At 42.5% G+C, this 22,251-nt stretch overlaps 1 protein-coding gene, 1 long non-coding RNA gene and 1 pseudogene across 8 annotated transcripts in view; 1 reads left to right on the plus strand and 2 right to left on the minus strand.

Annotated features, from left to right (window-relative positions):
• BLTP1 (bridge-like lipid transfer protein family member 1) overlaps positions 1-15,581 on the minus strand; it is a 357,046-nt gene extending 341,465 nt beyond the window's left edge. For all 7 annotated transcript variants that reach the window (XM_085852760.1, XM_085852755.1, XM_085852759.1 and 4 more), the window contains exons 1-7: positions 15,432-15,581; positions 11,646-11,781; positions 11,258-11,374; positions 11,077-11,155; positions 10,839-10,903; positions 10,100-10,286; positions 7,122-7,197 (exon numbers count right to left, since the gene is read on the minus strand). In XM_085852760.1, the coding sequence (XP_085708886.1) occupies positions 7,122-7,197; positions 10,100-10,286; positions 10,839-10,903; positions 11,077-11,155; positions 11,258-11,374; positions 11,646-11,751 (630 nt within the window). In that variant the 5' untranslated portion in view covers positions 11,752-11,781; positions 15,432-15,581. The remainder of the gene's footprint in view (positions 1-7,121; positions 7,198-10,099; positions 10,287-10,838; positions 10,904-11,076; positions 11,156-11,257; positions 11,375-11,645; positions 11,782-15,431) is intronic.
• Positions 15,582-15,609: 28 nt separating this feature from the next.
• Positions 15,610-20,192, plus strand: LOC147014636 (uncharacterized). Its single transcript, XR_015050834.1, has 2 exons — positions 15,610-15,649; positions 18,398-20,192. It is a non-coding gene; the product is annotated as an uncharacterized LOC147014636 (long non-coding RNA).
• Positions 15,656-17,395, minus strand: LOC147014637 (uncharacterized; annotated as a pseudogene).
• Positions 20,193-22,251: the final 2,059 nt, after the last annotated feature.

The raw sequence follows: 22,251 nt of genomic DNA on the forward strand, positions 1-22,251 counted from the left end.
AAACACAGAATGGAGGAATTCGGCTTTCTCATGAGGGGAGTCGGCTGTAGTTCCATTTAAAGTGAGGGAAGGGATGGAAGGGGAGCATACACCAGACACAGACTTGACAAGGCACAATCAGGTTTTAGAGGGAGAAAAGTTTGAAAGCTCATTCTTGAGATTTGACAGCTGCTGTTTTCTGGCTCTCCTGAGGGTAGTCACACACTTGTGGGCTTTGTTGAATGATCTCAGGTTGCCCTCGGTTGGATTTGCCATCCAGGTGGGGAATGCAAGTTGTATGAAAGAAACTGCCTCACCACAGGATTCAAAGTCTCAAGAGCGGAAGGATGGGTAAGTTAATTGAAGACGAGATGGGATGAATCTGTGCATTAGAGAGAGTAGGTTTCTATGGAAGAATTCCTAGGCTAATTTAATATCGGGGCAGTAGATTATAATCCTATAATTATAGGAGACCAGTCCTGAAGTGTGATTACTGCTTGCCGTCCCTGCCAGTTTGCCCAAGTGAACTGCCAGACTCGCCGGCGCGAAGGCTGTCCTCTGCGAATGGCCAGAGAGATGTTGACCTTCAAAGCACATGATTAGATGAGCCAATTGGGGCAGATGATGAATAAGATACATTGGTGGGGAATTTGGACATCAACCAAATCATTAAGGGAAGTTTTGCCACTGGAAGAAATCCAGATGAGAAAATGCATGGATTGCGTCAGTCTCATGGAGTCACAGAAGTCCTTTGCAGAAGTGCCATGGCTGGTGAGAGGGGTACCAACACCCAGCAAATTAGCATGGTGACAATTTAAATCACCACATACGAGGAAGAGAGAGTTGGGATGAGAGATTATGTTGGCTGATGGAGATATGTAGATGTAGTTCTCACTGCTGTTGAGAGGACAGTACAACACACAGACAAACATGAGATTGGAGCGGAGGGGAAGTCACAGCCAGCGGTACTCATCTGACAGTCACAGCCATGGGACAGGTGTAAGAGCAGTACACGGAGAATGAAAAAAGGAGTTGTTGATGTACAGCACAACTCCACCGCAGGACGGGGTTCAGTTCGATCAAACCTGGGGAGACAATAGCAAGGAAGAAGCACTAAGGAGTCAGGGACGTCCTGTGGGAGGAAGGATTCTGTTAAACAGATGATATCCTGTTCATCAGCAGCTGCCTGGATTGAGAAATCTGTCAGGTTGGAAGGTAGGCCTCAGATGTTTAAGATCTAAAAAGTATGGGAGAGGGGAAGAGGAGTTGCTGATAGGACATAGGGATGTGGAGGGGGTGGGTGAGAATTAAGAGGGGGCAGGACGAGGTGGAAGTTGAGAGGGGGCAGGACGAGGTGGGAGTTGAGAGGGGGCAGGACGAGGTGGGAGTTGAGAGGGGGCAGGACGGGGTGGGAGCTGAGAGGGGGCAGGATGGGGTGGGAGCTGAGAGGGGGCAGGACGGGGTGGGAGTTGAGAGGGGGCAGGACGGGGTGGGAGTTGAGAGGGGGCAGGACGGGGTGGGAGTTGAGAGGGGGCAGGACGGGGTGGGAGTTGAGAGGGGGCAGGACGGGGTGGGAGTTGAGAGGGGGCAGGACGGGGTGGGAGTGAGAGGGGGCAGGACGGGGTGGGAGCTGAGAGGGGGCAGGACGGGGTGGGAGTTGAGAGGGGGCAGGACGGGGTGGGAGTTGAGAGGGGGCAGGACGGGGTGGGAGTTGAGAGGGGGCAGGACGGGGTGGGAGTTGAGAGGGGGCAGGACGGGGTGGGAGTTGAGAGGGGGCAGGACGGGGTGGGAGTTGAGAGGGGGCAGGACGGGGTGGGAGTTGAGAGGGGGCAGGACGGGGTGGGAGTTGAGAGGGGGCAGGACGGGGTGGGAGTTGAGAGGGGGCAGGACGGGGTGGGAGTTGAGAGGGGGCAGGACGAGGTGGGAGTTGAGAGGGGGCAGGACGAGGTGGGAGTTGAGAGGGGGCAGGACGGGGTGGGAGTTGAGAGGGGCAGGACGAGGTGGGAGTTGAGAGGGGGCAGGACGAGGTGGGAGTTGAGAGGGGGCAGGACGAGGTGGGAGTTGAGAGGGGGCAGGACGAGGTGGGAGTTGAGAGGGGGCAGGACGAGGTGGGAGTTGAGAGGGGGCAGGACGAGGTGGGAGTTGAGAGGGGGCAGGACGAGGTGGGAGTTGAGAGGGGGAAGGACGAGGTGGGAGTTGAGAGGGGGCAGGAGGAGGTGGGAGTTGAGAGGGGGCAGGACGAGGTGGGAGTTGAGAGGGGGCAGGACGAGGTGGGAGTTGAGGGGGGCAGGACGAGGTGGAAGTTGAGGGGCTGACGGACGAGGTGGAAGTTGAGAGGGGGCAGGACGAGGTGGAAGTTGAGAGGGGGCAGGATGAGGTGGAAGTTGAGAGGGGGCAGGACGAGGTGGAAGTTGAGAGGGGGCAGGAGGAGGGGGGAGCAGATTGGTGGAGAGGGGGGGTGGAAGCCTGGTGTTGGCTTAGGTTCTTAGGGTCCTGAATTTGAGCCCTGTCAGCAAATGAATTAACACCAGGTGGTGTTGACTCAGCCTGTTATCCTTCCGAGGTTGGCGAAATGAGAACCAGTGTACTGGTAATTGGGGCATTGCATCAGTAGAACAGCCGCACCCCCAGCCAATGATGCTACCTGCAGCATTGAGCTGCATACGAAGGAGGATTGAGGATGGAGTTAGGGGGTGTGGGGGGGGGGGGAGAGACAAGCCTTTGAAAAGTCGACGCCTCAGGATTCCGAGACTGGATAACCTGTGACAGACTTCCTGGGTGGGGTGGTGGTGAGAATGGTTTTGGTTGAAGGCATGGAGGAAAATTTGACTACAAGTGAAAGAGGAGGCTAGATGAACGATGCGTTTAGGAGTGAGGTGGTTTTGGGGAATAAGCCCAGTCAAAGAGAAAAGGAAGAGATTTGATGAAGAACAAATGGGTTGTTCCTGTTGGAGTAAAAAGCAGAGCAAGGCATTTTAAGATACATTTTGGAAGCACGTTTTTTTGTTTTTTATATAATGTTGTGAAGAGGTTTTAAGGAAGAGAAACATTTTATTCAGTTTGGGGATATTGTGAAGAAGGAATAGGAAAATTAGTAAGTGAGCACTGAGATTGGCGTTTGGATTTTTTGAGGGATGAGGGGAATTGGAGTGAGCTGAGGGATAAAAAGTAACAATAACTGGAACAAGTCTGAAGACGATGGTTCACGAGTGGTATTTGACGATGTAGATTGTTTCAGAAGTCAAGGATGAGACAATGTGATAATGTTTGACCAAGTTATAAAAATGATCAACATGATGTGGTACGAGTGACAGGTTATTAGCTGCAAAATGTCGAAAACCCGGTTTCGTTCAACAACTTTCAAAATTTGACCTTTGCATAACCTTTAAAGGTCACAAAACAATGTTGTGGACATTGAAATAAGGAAACAGGATACGTGCTATCGCTTATTGGAGTTAATTCGTTGAAGAAGATTGAAAACCTGGTTTGATTCCCACAACTTTGAAAATTTGACCTTTGTGAACTTTAAAGGTCAAAGGTCAAGGATTATGACCTTTGGTGCAAAACTTCCTCAAGAACATTCCAGGAACAATACTAGAGGGGGAGCACTTGGTGGAGTGCAAAACCTCTGCCGCCAATACTGCTCGGTCACTCAAGTGAACCTGATATCCTATTCATTCAATTTGACATCAACAGGGCTCACAGAGTTATAGTTTGCAACTTTCCCTTTAACATACTCAATTAATTAGTCATAACTAGATTCCTTGAGACAGGAATTGATTTTACGTGGGTATATCCACCTGAAGTTCCAAAATCAGCTGCAATTATAATTTTGGCATGTTTTTGTTGGAAATCACTTATAACATAGAGAACTGCAAAAAAAAAAAAAAAAAAAAAAAAATCGAAATTTTGTTGAAAAAGTTGCAAAATTTTCCGGTTTTTTTTTTTCTTCAACAATTTTTTTTTGGGGGGGTTGGAAATCACTTAAAACATGTAGAAATGCAAAAACAAAAATTCAAATATTTTTTCAAAATGGCCGCCATAGCGGCCATATTGGATTTTGGACCAAGTCCAAAATCTAATGGCATGATCCTTGGACCATACCTAATTCCCCCACCAAGTTTCGTCCAAATCCGTCGAGGAGTTTTTCTGTAATACTGTTCACAAACAAACAGACAGACAGGGGTGAAACCAGTAACCTCCGTCCATCTTCGATGACAGAGGTTAATAACGTCATATAGGCTATATGGCATTTCGCACTCCTCGGATTATCCATACTTTGATGAAATCAGCGTAAATACAAAACTTGAAGGGGGCACCACGGGCAAGGTGTTCGAGATAGAGCAAAATGGTTTCAAGACTTTAGGTGGGAAATGACCTCAAGATTATGCATAAAAAAATATTGTCATCCGAGCTCTCAAAGTTTGGGTGGTCGTATGATTTTTGTCAAAATTCGCAATTTTCCAAGTTCGTGACCTTGTGACTTTGACTTTGGGACAAAAATGAAAAATCGAGCTCGGGGCTATGCAGGTGCCATTGGGCTAACCAAATACCGAAACCCCTGCCAGATTCGACAAACCCCTCAGAGAAGATGGATTTTTATGTCAAAATTCGCAATTTTCTAAGTTCGTGACCTTGACCTTGGGACGAAAATGAAAATCGAGCTCCGTGGGGCTATGCAGGTGCCTTTGGGCTAACCAAATACCGAAACCCCTGTCAGATTCAACAAACCCCCCTTGGAGAAGATGCAAATTGAAATCAGCTACCCCCTAAAAACATGTTTTTTTTGGCGTGGCTCTGCCCATAATGGGTGTACCACACCCATTCTCAGGAAAACACAACTACATCATGATATAAACCTCCTACCAAAATTTTATCAGGATCGGATCAAAACCCACGGAGCTATGCTCAGGACAGACAGACAGACACACAACAATAACGAATATAGTGGCCACTTAATTTTTCGTGTATATATTTTTTCGTGAACCAATAAAAGGGGTGAAAACGAGGCAACGGAATGGAGGGGAAGCACACTCGACTCGCAGATCGGCCTGACAACTCGGGAGATTAATTAAATTAATATTACCACTCTCGTGAGACAAATATTAACGATTCAACACAGTAGGATATGGTTTTGGAAAGAAAAATTGGTGAAAAACAAGAACAGCAAAACAAGAATAAAAATGAAACAGCAAAACACAACGTAAATGGTCGGGGGAATTTAGCTTCCAAGACTTGGTCGGAGAGAGCACCAATCAGTTGGTCAAATGCCGATTTGAAAAAAAAAAAAAAACATAAAAAGAAACCCAACAATGAATGGAAGATCAACGAAGACCGATTTGGGAGATGTCTATGTGCTCCAACCTGGCACACTTTGGAAGATGTCTACATACTCCAACATCTACGTATTCGTCATTATAGCATTGTGAAAAGGGTTCAAGATTGAATAAGCCGTGTCAGAGGGCACCACACAGTGGCGTGAAAATTTTTACCTTCCCTCAACTAAGTGTTCTTTGGTTGTTATAGCTGCATACTTGAACATATGCGCATTAAAAAAAAAAACTCCTGCATGAAATTTTCGTTCACTTTGCTTTCCTTCACATTGGGAAGAAACGTGAAAGATTTGACCATGCCCCCCCCCACCCCCTTATAGTTCAAGTTATTAATGGAAAAACCCATACTCTAACCTGAGACTACTCGTATACGATTACAAAATTGCACCAAAATTAACTCAATCCATATTTGCCAGAAGCTGAAGTCATATGCAACATTCCTGTTTCGAAAAACTAAGTGTTGTCGAGTTATTGTGCAGACATAAAAAAATAAAAAGGAGACAAACGGAAGCACAAGCAACTTAGTGACACTTCCCATTGGGGAGGAGTTTAACGGGGGTAAAAAATATAAAATATAAAATAAAGAGCATGGTTTTGGATGGGGGACGATTTGAGATGGTGAACAGCTGTCTTGAAGGAGATTGTCGAGAATGTGGAAGTTGGTTCCACAGGGTGGAAAAAAAAAAGAAAGGAACTAATAAGTTTAATTAATAAAATTAAGTGGCCACTATATTCGTTATTGTTGTGTGTCTGTCTGTCTGTCCTGAGCATAGCTCCGTGGGTTTTGATCCGATCCTGGATCCTGGAATTAGGTAGTTTCACCAGAAGGGGGTTGATTAATTATGGACCATGTGTGTCCTGCAGAAACCTTGGCGGGGGGAGCACAGAGAGAGCAGAGGGGAGGGAAGTGCAAGACCAGCAAGGAAGCAGTAGAAGACAGCCCACCAACCTGTCTGTGATGTTTGCATAGACTTGTCCCATTACTTTTCATGAAATGAGGGGAAGCGAGTCAAATGATGAAATAATATGGCAAAAAAGGAGGTTTTAGACAAACACTGGTTAACATTTAGATTCCAGTGATGAGTTTATGACACAACCCCAAAACAGCAAGCCATCTCCGATAGGAAACAGCAACGTGACTAATGAAATACATTTATCACCACAATGTCACATCAGTCCCCATCCCTGCTCGCAAACTTTTCTTCCCCAATTAACCCTACTCAACCCTCTTACTTGCAGGTTGCTGGATTTCTGCCCCTCTTTTCCTGTTTCGTTCTTTCCCTCATTTGTTCTGTCCAATTGCCATCCCTCCATAACTACATTACCTTTATGTTCCTCAATCTCATCACTCCTCCATGAGCTCATGTACGAAAATAAAAATAAAAAAGGATTTATTTTCTCAAGCTAATATTTGATGTGTAATCATATGATGTACACCGTCTGTCATAGAAATGTTTGAATTTGATAAACACTGCCAAGTTTGAGTGGTTTGACGAAACAAACGTGTGATCCATTTCAGCATGCGAATTTCATGGCATTTTGGTTTGACACACATAGATACTGGAACGGACAAGCTTGCGAGGCATCAGGACAGCAGTTGAAAAAGGGCAAGACAGGATATTTTCATTCCAAAGAACCTCCGATTCGGAATGACTGCTAAAAGCAACGTGTCACACCAGAATATGTGAATTTGCATTTATAAAGTTGACCGCAAAACATTTGACGCAAAAGTCATAAATAAACATTTGTTGCTTGAACAACGCTTTCTGCAGCATCTGCAAGTAGAAAAAGCTTCGGGACATGACTTACTGTGTTTATGTCGACTTTGATCACTGGAATCAGGGATCTCCAAGACGATGCTGGATTCAGATCTTCTGAAACTACTCTATTTATGAAAACAAAAATAATAACGATATAAATAATCATAATATTAAAACACAAATGAAATATTACCATTCTCTGCAAACATTGCGTGGCTCGTCGCATAACAATGCGCTCCATTTTTCATCACGCTCGATCCAGCTAAGTGGCTTTAAATAATTAAGACTAAAATTAGAATGAGTCTTCAAATAATCCTTGGACTCCTCACTCAGGCACGTTTTGAACCTACTTGTGACGTATAAGGACAACGAATGTCATTAGAAAATAAATTAACATATAAAGCTTGTTTTTCATATTATCACTACGATCTTGAAACGTTACTCACAACCTATTGGGTTGGATGCACCCAACCTCACGTCGGAAGTAAAACAGAGCAGAGTCCGGTTAACAACATTCCTCAGATGGGGTTGTAAAGTCGGCTGTCCTCTGGGCCTTTAGATTTTGGACAATAAACATAACGTATATGGTAATCTCTTGAGAGAAGTGAGCTATTGGTGCTGGTATGCTGGCCACATTAAACTGCCAAACTAGGATACAATTCAATAATAAAAAGGGATGTGGGTGTTAAGTTAATCATGAGAATCAGGTTCGTGCTGTGTATAAATGGGCAAATCAATACAGATAATCCAGTGTGCATACGGCAAGGTGACGATAGGCCAAACGACCTCCTCTACAAGGTTTACTTGCATGTCCTCGTAACCAGCAATTCCTTGGTTGTACACATACAAACTTAAATACCATACAAGGTCAGAAGAGCATCGACAAATCTTCCAGTACAGCAGCAAGCACCTCTCCCAAAAGAGTCAAAAAACATCCCAAACCAAGTGCAGGCCCATAACAAATGTGAAAAAAAAATAAACAAATATCTGTCAAGTGTTCCAAGCTCATAATGTATACACTTTATAACAATGGCAATCCTTCGAACAATCTACAGTGTACAAGCAACGAGAAATTTCAAATTCTAACAATCGATCAACACAGCTTAAAGTCAAACTACACTGTTATGGCTCGTCCCCTTTTAACAATAAACCGAGTCTCAACAAACATTAGGAAGTCCTATAAAATAAACAATTCATCTCGTATCTAATCACATCAGTAAAAGTGTGTTCCCATCGCACTGTCGCAATACATCGCCTAACAGTCTCATAAATAATGTGTGACAATTACTAAAATTTCCAATTTGCATCCTGACATGGTCAGGCATGGTCAGCAAAAAATGAAAATAAAATCATAAATACTGAAAAGTATCTCGTTGAAGAAAGAAAAAGATGACCGAGCCGGAAACCAATTAATCCGACAAACACTTCTTAAAGTAATCAGTGCCAGGTATATTTGAAAGCAATAGAACACTCAGCTCTCAAATAACCACAATGTTAACAGATTGCAAAGTTACAGATCAATGGAACAGACAAAGAAACTGTCACAAAATTTGACCAAAAAATCAGAGCAACTGTGCAGAGGTCAGTTATTGCATTTCACACAACCGGTTTGAAGAAAGCAAAATCACGATGATCAAAATCCATTTGGCTGAAAGGGCAATACTGCATTCACCATAAATTGAGGAGAATTTTTTTATTTAACCACCTGGCACAAGCCCCAGGTGCAAATATACTGTACAAAATGCCTGGCATGCCACTTTGCTTCCTTTTCAATAACTGCGCCACAAACCGTGCACGAGAACGATTCCTATACACGGAAAGCAACACAGAGATCACCACGATCAATGCAAAATTACTTCATCATTTAAACCTGCAACCAAATACTTTATTCTGTTCAAGTAATTAAGCAAACTATAGACAACTGGAAGAGCATTCGTCTACGATGCGATGTTGCCAGATATGCCTCTGCCCCAATTATTACATCATTATACATACTTGTACCAAGTTTGAATTAAATCCCTGAACCCAGATTTAAAATATTAAATAATTCTGGCTGCCAGACCATGACGTGTCCGATCAGGTTGATATTTAAAACGTGTATTCCCCATGCCTACTAGATCATAATTGCGACGTTTCACATCGATTGATCAAGCGGTTCAAGAGAAATATTTTTTAATAAAAAAAAAAATAGAAATAGAAATTAAAAAAAAAAAATTTAAGATTCTTGTTCAATCCAATGTGGCTGCCAAACCAAGTGACCTATGACGTCATTGGTGAAGAACTTTTTGTATCTCATGGATAGGAGATCATACCTGTAAAGTTTTGCTTCAATCTGTTCAGCCATTTCAGAGAAAAAGATTTTTGAAGTGTTTTATGTTAAAAATAAAAGTATGGCTGCCAACCACATGACCAATGACAATAATCCCCACCCCCCACCCCCCACACCCCATACCCCATACAATTTAGCCCAAGATAAAACTCAAAAATTTTCATCCTGATCTGATAAAGCATTTGACATATGCAATTATGATACCACAACATAGCCACCTATGACATCACAAAAAAAATCACCCTAGTTTCCCATGGGGAGTACTTTACATGTGCCAAGTTTCTTTTTTGTTTTTGTTTTTTTACATGCAGCAGTTTCAGAGATAGAGGTCCAAAGTTTTCCCATTTTTCCAAAATGGCTGCCACACCACATGACCTATGGCATCATAATTATCATTAAAACATTCTACGCGAGTCGTCGCACCGATGGTGAAAATTTTGTGTCAATCGAATAAGCGGTTGCAGAGAAAACAGAGAAAGTTAGCATGGACGGACGTACAGTAGGTACGTACGGACGGACAAAACAAAAACATAACGCCTCTGGTGACTGTCAGTAGAGGCATAAAATTTTGCATTTGGGTTCCCCTCTAAAGCTATCTGTCTCATTGGATGGAATGTCCTGGAGACACAAGGTTTGGTTCAGCTCATTCCTGAGTATTGCAAGAAACAGATGAATCGCATCATAGCTTTAATCAGCACCTCTCACTGGGAAGATTTTCTTTCTTCTTGGCATTTGCTTTTCCCCTTTCGCCATTCTTCGCAGGCAAAATGGTAGTCGGTTCAAGACCAAACACCTTCTCCAAGTGCTCATACATGGAAGATCGGTTGTAGACGTGAAGCTCAAAGCCATTGAGGGTGATGTTAAGACGCGTCTCAGCACGGGGATCTAGTACAAAACAAAAGGGTACAAAGTTAATAAATATGAAGACACCTCTTTCCACAAGATCTTCGATCATTAGCCTCGCCTGTTCCTGAAGGGCCGGGAGGAGCAAATGTAATTCGTGCGTGAGAGTGTGAGATCGCTCATAAATCTACTGCAATCTATAAACCCCGGCAAGGCTCTACATTTTGAAATATTCAGCCTTATTGTACTTTGTTGTCCGTTGCAGACAAACGTTCACCCTTTTGAGAAATCAAACGACAAATTTGCAGGCATGTACACTCGATAAACAGCTGCCCGACAATCACACAGCACAAAAATAAAACAAACCAAACCAGAAACTCATACAAAACGAAAAACATCATGGCTAGGAAACTCCACACCCGAACACACAAAGAGTGCACCGCTTCATGACTATGCAAGGCTCCCATACGAAACAAAGGCTCGTGGAATATACTTTAAGATAAAAAAAAAAATGCTCTGAAAGCTTTGTGGTGGAAAGAATCAAAATGCAAAGAGACATAAAAGCATTGGCGACCATCAAAAGAGCGAGCTCACCATGCATATTGTGCTTTGGGTTATAAAGACGCCACCATCGAAAAATAACAAAGCCATCTTGGACCCTGCAGGAAAAATCACTCAACGTAAAATGGCATCTTTGTGGGCAAGGAAATATCAACAATACCTTGACAAATACATTATAGGACAGAATTTTTTTTTTTTTTCTCAAAGAACATTACAGACATTCACTTTGATTTTAAAATACATAATGCAGCACAGAAGGCAAAATGCAAACCTTAAAGACACGTCTTCATTCAGCAAATGGGCTTCGCGAAACATTACTTTCCCTGACAGCACCGATAAAGAAACAGACCCTATGGAGGGGGAAGGTCAGGACAGTAAAGCAGTGAATCCAATACAAGACACCTAGGAGGCCAAAATCAGGATTGGAAAGCAAAAACCATCGATGCACTTACCAAATTTTATGTGCCCGAACTTGCTAAACTTATTCAGAATGATAGTCAGGAGGAAGCCCAAGTTTCTGGAATTGTAGCAAGTCAGGTAAATTATCCAAATGCCTGACAAGATGGTGGCTGTGGATAAAGAAACGGCAAAAGGAAACATTCCACTGGAATATTCGATCAGTGTGGGAGTTTAATCAGCAATTGCAATCATGTCACTAAAAATTTAGAAATTAAAACAAGCAAACGATGTATGCAATCTAGGAATAAAAGAAAAGGCAGAGTTCAGCAACAAAACGAATTATTAAAGTAGAGAACTACAATTTGAAGAGCCTCCAAGGCAGAGTCAAAGGTCAAACACTTCAAGTTCACACAGAAGTTTTCAAACAGCAGTGCCATTTACCTGCAAGAAGCATGGCAACATTAGAGTTGTGCTGGTTTAGGTAATTGTCCAGCTCATTGTAGCTCATTCCATAAGTATCATTCTTTGAAAGATTGTCCACTGCCATGGTTGCTGTACGGAGAGCCTGTGTTAAGGACTGGAATGGAGAGACATGGGAAAGTGGTTTGACATTTGGAGAAAAAGAGGAACAAAGGAGGGCAAGTGAAGGAGTTTTGTAATCTATGACATCATAAACACTTTAAAATTATTTTTGAAAGACATATTAGTAAAAGAATATGAAAAACTTGTCAAAACCTTGGCCAAAAGTAGGATGTTAGGGTAAGAACCTTGATAAGTCAAAATACGACAAATCTACGTAACTCAAACAATCCATTCCAACTTTGGCATCTCATCAAGATTATCATTCCTGGGAGACAAGTCGTGTGTTTTGTTCAGGCAGTTTCCTTTTAACCATGTAATTCAATAAAGTTAATTTCATCATCTGCCCCTTGACTATATTCTGTCAGATTTCAGGATTATCTGAACAAGCAGTGTAGAAATCCTAAAAATGAAAAAGACTCAAACAAAATGAAGGAGTTCAGAGTTGGCTATACTCCCTAACAAAGCCAACTAGTGAGTGTGTGGAAAATGTCTCAAAGCAAGACGACGATTTATTGTTAGACAGATGTAAAAACCTCGGAAATGGTTCTTGGACCTGTTGAACAAACATCGTTTTACCAGGTGCAAGCACTACATTCATTTCCAAACCAAAACTTTTAAATGTGTGTATAGTGAAGTACATCCTGCAATGCTGAAAATACTACCTTACAATCCTTCACATTATCTGGAATGGATATCCAGCCATACTCGATTCAAGAGGTACAAGAATAATAGCGCGCGCGCACGCACGCACGCACGCACACACACACGTTAAGAAAGAAAAACTACCCATTACACACCTCAGAAAAGGTTGATATTTGGTGTGTGCAATTTGCAGAGTGCGAGGCAGTGCATGCAGAGCGCGAGGCAGTGCATGCAGAGCGCGAGGCAGTGCATGCAGAGCGCGAGGCAGTGCATGCAGAGCGCGAGGCAGTGCATGCAGAGCGCGAGGCAGTGCATGCAGAGCGCGAGGCAGTGCACGCAGAGCGTGAGGCAGTGCACGCAGAGCGCGAGGCAGTGCACGCAGAGCGCGAGGCAGTGCACGCAGAGCGCGAGGCAGTGCACGTAGAGTGTAAGGTAGTACATGTAGAGTGTAAGGTAGTACAGTACATGTAGACTGTAGAGTGTAAGGTAGTGCATGTAGAGTGTAAGGTAGTCCATGTAGAGTGTAAGGTAGTACATGTAGTGCAAGGTTGTGCACGTAGAGTGTAAGGTAGTACAGTACATGTAGAGTGCAAGATAGTAGATGTAGAGTGATAGTGCATGAAGAGTGTAAGATAGTGCATGTAGAGTGTAAGGTAGTACATGTAGAGTGTAAGGTAGACATGTAGAGTGTAAGCTCGTGCACGTAGAGTGTAAGGTAGTACATGCAGAGTGTAAGGTAGTACATGTAGAGTGTAAGGTAGTACATGTAGAGTGTAAGGTAGTACATGTAGAGTGTAAGGTAGTGCACGTAGAGTGTAAGGTAGTACATGCAGAGTGTAAGGTAGTACATGTAGAGTGTAAGGTAGTACATGTAGAGTGTAAGGTAGTACATGTAGTGTGAGGTTGTGCACGTTGAGTGTAAGGTAGTACATGCAGAGTGTAAGGTTGTACATGCAGAGTGTAAGATAGTACATGTAGAGTGTAAGGTAGTGCATGTAGAGTGCAAGGTAGTGCATGTAGAGTATAAGGTAGTACATGTAGAGTGTAAGGTTGTACATGTAGAGTGCAAGGTAGTACATGTAGAGTGTAAGGTTTTACATGTAGAGTGCAAGGTTGTACATGTAGAGTGTAAGGTTGTACATGTAGAGTGTAAGGTTGTACATGTAGAGTGTAAGGTAGTACATGTAGAGTGTAAGGTTGTACATGTAGAGTGTAAGGTTGTACATGTAGAGTGTAAGGTTGTACATGTAGAGTGTAAGGTTGTACATGTAGAGTGTAAGGTAGACATGTAGAGTATAAGGTAGACATGTAGAGTGTAAGCTAGTACATGCAGAGTGTAAGGTAGTACATGTAGAGTGTAAGGTAGTACAGTACATGTAGACTGTAGAGTGTAAGGTAGTGCATGTAGAGTGTAAGGTAGTCCATGTAGAGTGTAAGGTAGTCCATGTAGTGCAAGGTTGTGCACGTAGAGTGTAAGGTAGTACAGTACATGTAGAGTGCAAGATAGTAGATGTAGAGTGATAGTGCATGAAGAGTGTAAGATAGTGCATGTAGAGTGTAAGGTAGTACATGTAGAGTGTAAGGTAGACATGTAGAGTGTAAGCTCGTGCACGTAGAGTGTAAGGTAGTACATGCAGAGTGTAAGGTAGTACATGTAGAGTGTAAGGTAGTACATGTAGAGTGTAAGGTAGTGCACGTAGAGTGTAAGGTAGTGCATGTAGAGTGTAAGGTAGTACATGTAGAGTGTAAGGTAGTACATGTAGAGTGTAAGGTAGTACATGTAGTGTGAGGTTGTGCACGTTGAGTGTAAGGTAGTACATGCAGAGTGTAAGGTTGTACATGCAGAGTGTAAGATAGTACATGTAGAGTGTAAGGTAGTGCATGTAGAGTGCAAGGTAGTGCATGTAGAGTGTAAGGTTGTACATGTAGAGTGCAAGGTAGTACATGTAGAGTGTAAGGTTTTACATGTAGAGTGCAAGGTTGTACATGTAGAGTGTAAGGTTGTACATGTAGAGTGTAAGGTAGTACATGTAGAGTGTAAGGTTGTACATGTAGAGTGTAAGGTTGTACATGTAGAGTGTAAGGTTGTACATGTAGAGTGTAAGGTTGTACATGTAGAGTGTAAGGTTGTACATGTAGAGTGTAAGGTTGTACATGTAGAGTGTAAGGTAGACATGTAGAGTATAAGCTAGTACATGTAGAGTGTAAGGTAGTATATGTAGAGTGTAAGGTTGTACATGTAGAGTGTAAGGTTGTACATGTAGAGTGTAAGGTTGTACATGTAGAGTGTAAGGTAGACATGTAGAGTATAAGGTAGACATGTAGAGTGTAAGCTAGTACATGTAGAGTGTAAGGTAGTGCATTTCCCTCTTGGTCGGCTGGTGTGGGTTCCATTCCTGACCCATCCATAAACTGCCGGATCCGTACTTCACAGATAGGGAGCTGCAAGCATCCTGTCCCTCGAATGGACATTAAGCCGGGCGTCCCGTGTCCCAGCATTCTCTAATCGAGGTTGAAGATCGCACGGTGTGCGTTTCTACTCAGACAAGCAACGGCACCTTCATCAATATCCGAACTACTATACCTACAAACACCCCCGAGTACACCTGTCAGGTGGAATTAAATACATCACAGGTGATAAAAGGAATCTCGTTCCTCTCACGTCGAGCTGTTCCGTCACCCACACGAAAACAAACTCTACCTGACAGAACAATCGATACGCCGTGAGGAATATTTGGGAAGTACACCCGACGCTGGCCACGGAATACGAGACGAGACGAGACGAGACGAGACGAGGACTTTGGAGTTTGCCCAACGCGAGGTACGACGACGAGGACATGACACCGGGAAAACAAGCAGAGACGCTTGAAGCGCGCGTTTCGAACAATGAACGGCCTACACAACCGATGCGCATGAGGCGTGCCGACGCCCGCACCAAGAACTAGTCGAGCACCATGAAGGGCGGAGGGGAAAAAAAATGTGTAACTGCGCTGATGCGTTTACCTTGCCAGAAAACACGACCCGATGGGGATTTATCCGGATGTCAATTTCGTGGCAAATTTACACAGAACTTCACATAATGAGCAAAATTTCGCGTTTTAAAAGCATCTTCAGTGATCGCAGCTTCACGCATGCGCAGACGATCGAAAACGCCGGCACGCGTCATCCCCGCCCACCGATCACACGTGATCTTCTGGAGTGAACACCTGTCGCGCTCGCAGGTAAAATTGCTTGAAGTGACGAGAATTAATATATGAAGAATTGCGATAATCATTCCGACGACACATCGACATCACATTGATTCGATCTTGTAGTGTAGTGTAGTGTAGTGTAGTGTATCGTGGTGTATCGTGGTGTATCGTGTGGTGTGGTGTGGTGTGGTGTATGGTGTAGTGTCGTGTGTATTATCATGTGGTGTGTGTAGTGTGGTGTAGTGTAGTATCGTGTGTAGTGTAGTGAAGTGTGGTGTAGTGGCGTGTGTAGTATCGTGTGGTGTAGTGTAGTGTGTATTATCAAGTTTGTGTGTGTAGTGTAGTGTGGTGTAGTATAATATCGTGTGGTGTAGTGTAGTGTATTATCGTGTGGTGTAGTGTAATGTAGTGTAGTGTCGTGTGTAGTAGTGTGTGGTGTGTAGTATCATTTAGTATCGTGTGGTGTAGTGTAATGTAGTGTGGTGTAGTGTAGTGTATTGTACCGTGTGGTGTGGTTTGTAGTATCGTGTGTGGTGTAGTGTAGTATAGTATCGTGTGGTGTAGTGTAGTGTGTATTATCCTGTGGTGTAGTAGAGTGTGGTGTCTAGTATCGTGTAGTGTGGTGTAGTGTATAGTATCGTGTGGTGTCGTGTGGTGTGTAGTATCGTGTAGTGTGGTGTGTAGTGTCTTGTAGTGTGGTGTGTAGTATCATGTGGTGTAGTGTAGTGTGTGTAATGTGGTGTAGTGTGGTGTGTATTATCGTGTGGTGTGTAGTATCATGTGGTGTAGTGTAGTATCGTGTAATGTAGAGTGGTGTAGTATGTGTAGTATCGTGTGGTGTAGTGTAGTGTATAGTATCGTGTGGTGTGTAGTATCGTGTAGTGTAGTGTGTCGTAGTGTGGTGTGGTGTAGTGTAGTGTGGTGTGTAGTATCGTGTGGTGTAGTGTAGTGTGTAGTATCGTGTGGTGTAGTGTAATGTAGTATATGGGTGTGTGTTCTCGGCAATGCTATTCCAAGACATCGTTACCACACACGTCAAGTGAAAACCAGGGCTGAGCAATTGCTTCACTTTGTCTGTCTGTATGTCTGTCCACAAGCATCAGTTTATGATTGAGGAACAACTATATTTCAATTTAATGTTTTATTTTGAGCACAAATTGGACCTTGAATCAGAAAACAAATCTGTAATTCAGCATTTCAAGAGGAGTGAGATAATTTTTTTCGTCTGTCTGCTTGGCTGGCAGTCAACCAAAATTGAAAATAATTACAAACAGGCAACTTACTATTTTTGGCAACGTCACAAACGAAACAAACAGACACGAAGAACTAATGTAACGTGTTAAATAAGGTGGTGGTGAAGACACTGCATTCACAGCAGGAAACTTCAGAATTTATTTTTTTCTACAACCTTTTAAATCTTTATTTTATTTCAATTGAATTATATACTTGAGCACTGCAGAATACAAATCGCCTTTTTGGCATTTTCAAAAACCTTTACCTGGACAAAATATTGCAGCATTTTACATCATCTTGACCAATCAAAATTGCTGCTCGCAGATCCCGCTCATGATCTTTTTTCTCAAGACTGCATGGGGCAAGGTATTCTATGAACTCTCAAGTTTTGTTTTCTGTTTTTATTTCCACTCGTTGGAATCGAAGTAATAAACGAGTAGTATGTTGAGTGTTAACCTGTAGTACAGGCTTGATGTTGAGCTGGAGCAGGGTTGACGGGCCAAACTCCTGTATCGAGATGCCAATGTATAACCCCAACGGCATCACTAATGACAGAGATGAATAGTTATACAAGGCCTCATTCAACATCAGTGCAAAAACACATTTGAAAATCACAATTTAGAAAAGTCTTCATGTCAGTTCCACACATATGAATACTATGTTATGGAATTTCTTTATACCAATAGCAAATTGGTTCTCACAGATCTCAAAAGTGACTACCACAGCCTGATAATGCCACTGCTGGCACTAATTTAAGGTTAAAATGGAAAAATTGGATGGGGAAGGCAGACATATTGTGACATTTTTTTCATTCACCAAGCACCTATCTGTCTATTATTTCTCACAATAATCCACCTGTTCGGCAGAGCTTTTCAAGTAAGACCTCAATCATTCACACTCAGCTGAAATCAGAAACATTATTTATATTTCAATTTCCCTCATCTCCCCCTTCCCCCAACCCCTCCCTGTTTTATTCTGGGGGTTATTTCTCTTCTTCTTTTTGTCAAGGCTCTTATACGAGCCTTGACAATGTATACAAAAAAAACATCAATCTTTCTTTCAAACCCATCAATTTTATCCTCTGCAGAGGAACACCACCTCATTGGCTTGGCTGAATAGGCCAGAGCATTGGCTCTTAACTAGGGGGGCATGAGTAATTTCCAGAGGGGGTGCGAGCCCAGAGAGAAAGGTAGGAATTTCTCTAATTATTTTTGGAATTCTCTTAACAAGTGTTTGCATAATATCGTGATGAACATTAAAAAAAGTATCGCCTTTAATAATCTTCGTTTTCTTTTCGCGTTTTTTTTCTACCATTTTCGTTTTTTTTTTTTTTCATTTTCTTCGTTTTTTTTTCTACCATTTTCTGTATTAAAATTAATTTTAAAATTTAATATTAAAAATTATATTTTATTTTAATTTTGATATTAAAATATTTTTTTCACAGATTTGCAGTACCCATTTCAAACTAAATCACTCAAAATGAGTGCAAAAAAGTGGAAGTATCTTGACGAATATATTTGATTTGGATTTGTGTCCCTCCAAAAGTGTGACAGAGGTACCCCAGTGGATAATATGCTACAAGATTCTGAGCAATGATGGCATGCGGCCCACACGCTTGGAGCGCCACTTGAAGACAATGCATCCTGCTCTAGCTGCTAAACCCAAGGCATTCTTTGAAACAAAAAGGCAGTCCTTGAAGCAAGCTAAGATGGACAGCAGTGGAGCATTTCGGCAACAGACTTCAAAGGTTGCTGAGGCTTCCTATGAGATCGCCATGTTTATTGCAAAGAGCAAAAAGAACCATAACATCGGAGAGACTCTTATAAAACCAAGTGTACTGCGTGCAGCAGAGCTCATTCTGGGGAAGGATAGTGCAAGCAAGCTTTCCCAAATCTCTCTATCAAACGATACCATCAAGGGAAGGATCGATGAAATGTTTCAAGACCTCAAAGATCAAGTTCGCGACCAAGTAATAGCATCTCCTGTAATTGCCATCCAGTTGGACGAAATGATTGATGTTGCTCAGTGTTCTCGGCTACTGATGCATGTTCGTTTCGTGTCAGGCAATAGTGTAAAAGAGGAAATGCTCTTCTGCCATCCCATGGAAAGTTATACAACAGCAACAGATATTTTTTCAAGTGGCATCAAACTTCTTCCAGGAAAATTAACTTTAGTGGAACTCGTTGGTAGTGGTGTGCACTGATGGAGCTCCGGCCATGCTTGGTTTGCAATCTGGTTTCATAACAAGAGTGAAAGAAAAAAGTCCATCTGCGATAGGTACGCACTGCATCCTTCATCGTGAAGCCTTAGCATCCAGAACTCTACCTGCTGATATGAGGGATGTCATGAACCTGGCTATCAAGGTAGTCAACTTCATCAAAGCTGGATCCTTAAACAGTCATCTCTTCAAACAGCTGTATGTGGATATGGATTCTGAACATCAAGCCTTGCTTTTCCACACAAACGTATGATAGCTTTCGAAGGGAAACATGCTTGGATGGCTTTATGAACTACGACAAGAAGTGGCAACATTTCCAGATTCACAGCAGAAAGCAGATCTCCATGACAAGTTCCAGTCTGAAGGATTTTTACGATCTCTAGCTAACCTGGTGGACATCTTTGAAGTGCTGAATGCCATCAACCTCAAACTCCAAGAGAAAGACATCAACATAATCATGCACCATGATGTCATTCGAGCTTTCATGGCCAAACTTGACCTCTGGAAATGTCGAATTCAGGATGGAAACACAGCCAGTTTTGCTAACTTGGATTCTGCTCTCATTCACAGTTACCTTGATTCTGAGTTAAAGAAACAAATAATTACTCATCTGACTTAATTGAAAGCAGAATTCATCAGATACTTTCCGGATATAGATGAGAAGCCCGAAGCCTGGAAATCCATGAGGAACCCATTTCAATGTGAAGTAGCTGATATTTCAGACGAAGTGCACGAGGAGTTTCTTGAGTTAAAGTTCAACTCCTCGGCTGAAGAAGACTTCAAAAAACTGGATCTCGAGACGTTCTGGGTCACGTACCTTCCTGTTTACCATTTGATCTCACATCAAGCTCTTCGGATTCTGACAATGTTTGGACCAACGTATCTTTGTGAAGCTGCATTTTCCACTCTCGTTGCTGTCAAGACCAAGTACAGAAACAAGCTGAATGTTGAAGGGGACTTGCGTTGTGCTCTCTCTCTCTCTGGCATTCGACTACGCATTCAAGATCTGGTAGTGAAGAAGCAATGTCAAGTACCCCATTAAATGTCATCTCATTAAATATCCTGTGTATATATGAGTGTTGCTCTTTCAGAATTCTTTGTTCAATAAAAAGACTAAAAACACGCATTTTTTCAGTTTTTTCTTTTAATTCAGGAGGGATTTTTTTAATCATTTGTTTGAAGATGTGAGGGGGGGAGCAGGCGTGGAGGCAAGGATCAACCACTAGAGGGGACATGGTAGTAAAAAGGTTAAGAACCACTGGGCTTGAGGTATGCACCCTCACCTCTGAGCTGTCTGGTTTGGGTTCGAATCCCAACCCAGCTATAAACTGTCATCCTGGTGTTTACAGGCAGGGTGAGGCATCAGTGTGTGTGCTGTCCCTTGGATGGGCATTAAGCCGGCTGTCCCATTCCCCAGTAGTAGTTGGTGGATGTTGACGATCCCACAGTGTGTTTTGTGAACAGCAGGTGAATTATCAGCAGCACCTTGAGCAAATTAAAATTGCCTTCTCTAACCTCATGGGGGCACTGCATCAGTGGCACAGGCACACTCCCAGGGTGTGTGGTGTATTTCATTCCCTGGGAAACCATATGTGTTTCCCAGGGAATGAATGCTACCCAAAGCCATGTGCTGCATATGTAAGAAGAAGAAGAATGCTTCATTTTTCCTCGTTAATTGAAGTGTTCGGCAGCATGCTTCATCATAACATACATTTTAAAAATAAGAACCATGTATTGTGTGGTCATCTTCCCTCCCAATCAAAATCGACCACATTATAGTCAGGTGAATGCTTAGTCGAATGAATGCGGTTTGTCAGCATCAACCGCATCGTTTTTCGTTTGAGTTTAACACCACATTGGTCTACTTATATGAACAGCACTTTGCATGCAATGAAAATGGAATGAACTGTTTACCCTCAGATATTTAATACTCTTTATATCCAGATTGAGCCATGATCAACTGGTTGGTGATTACAAAATCTGTCTGTCTGTCTGTGTGCTCCCTGCCAAATCAGAGAAGAATCATTGTAACGTCACAGAATTGTTCGTGCCCATGTGCATCAATAAAATTGATTGCTTTTCTTTCTGGTGAGAGTACAGCATTATCTGCAGGTGGTGAGGGACAAAGATTTATGAAAACAGATTCAGAATATGTCAGTGGGTTTTTTTAAATTGGACAGGTGGATTGGGGCTGGCGAGATTGGTTGCATGTTCATCATTGGGCTGTCTCGTTGACCCATGTCCCCTGACTTTAGCTGTGTAATAAGCATGACCTCCACCGGGTGGGAACGCTGGGATGTCAATGCACTACAGGCAGGAGAGACCAAGTGGCCTTTACCGATGCCGGAATTACTTTGTGTTTGCAAATACATCAATCAGGTCAGTAGTTGAGGGAAGAAACATCTACCCCTCATAAGTGGCATATCAGAGGGAGCGAGTTGGGGATGGGTAAAAATTCTGTTTTGCGCATCTGATAAATAGATGTCCCAATACATGGCAATTTTGAAAAACTGCTTTAAAAATGTATGTTCACTCAACCCAAAAGGGCCATATTTATATAAAGACAAAGCCAGGCATCTGCTATGACTCCAGAAGCACTCCAATTTAAAGGGAAAATATCTGGGCCATTGTGACCTCATGAGACCTGGTCATGTGATTAACAGTAACATGATAAATCTTTCTGTGCAGATTATCAACGTCCTTCAAACTGCTCCTTCATCATTCTAAATCTGACAAAGTCTAGCTCGGGTACCAACCTCACCTTGAGCAAAGTCTACCTCATCATCTTTCACCTTTTTTAACAAGCCGCTGCCGACATGTGCTTTATGAACTGGATCATGACCATTGACTATAAGAATGGCATGCTAATCCCCAATAAATCACAGCACGGTTCACTGCAATTCACTGTCGAAGTAAGTCAAATAAGAACCTCTCCCCCCAACCCCCATGCCCCCTCCCCTTGGTTTCCTCTCCCTCACCATCGTGTAGAATTGCACATGCGTTTGAAAGCAAACAATTTTACAAGCTTTAGTTTAAAGTTAATCCAACATAAGGACAGAGATATATATATATATATATATATATATATATATATATATATATATATATATATATATATATATATATATATATATATATATATAATACTGCATTCACAATTTTTTTTTTACCATGTATATAT

Source organism: Eptatretus burgeri, chromosome 13 (genome assembly GCF_056783735.1).
Source record: "Eptatretus burgeri isolate ZD-2024b chromosome 13, Ebu_testis_v1, whole genome shotgun sequence".
Classification (NCBI taxonomy): Eukaryota; Metazoa; Chordata; class Myxini; order Myxiniformes; family Myxinidae; genus Eptatretus; species Eptatretus burgeri.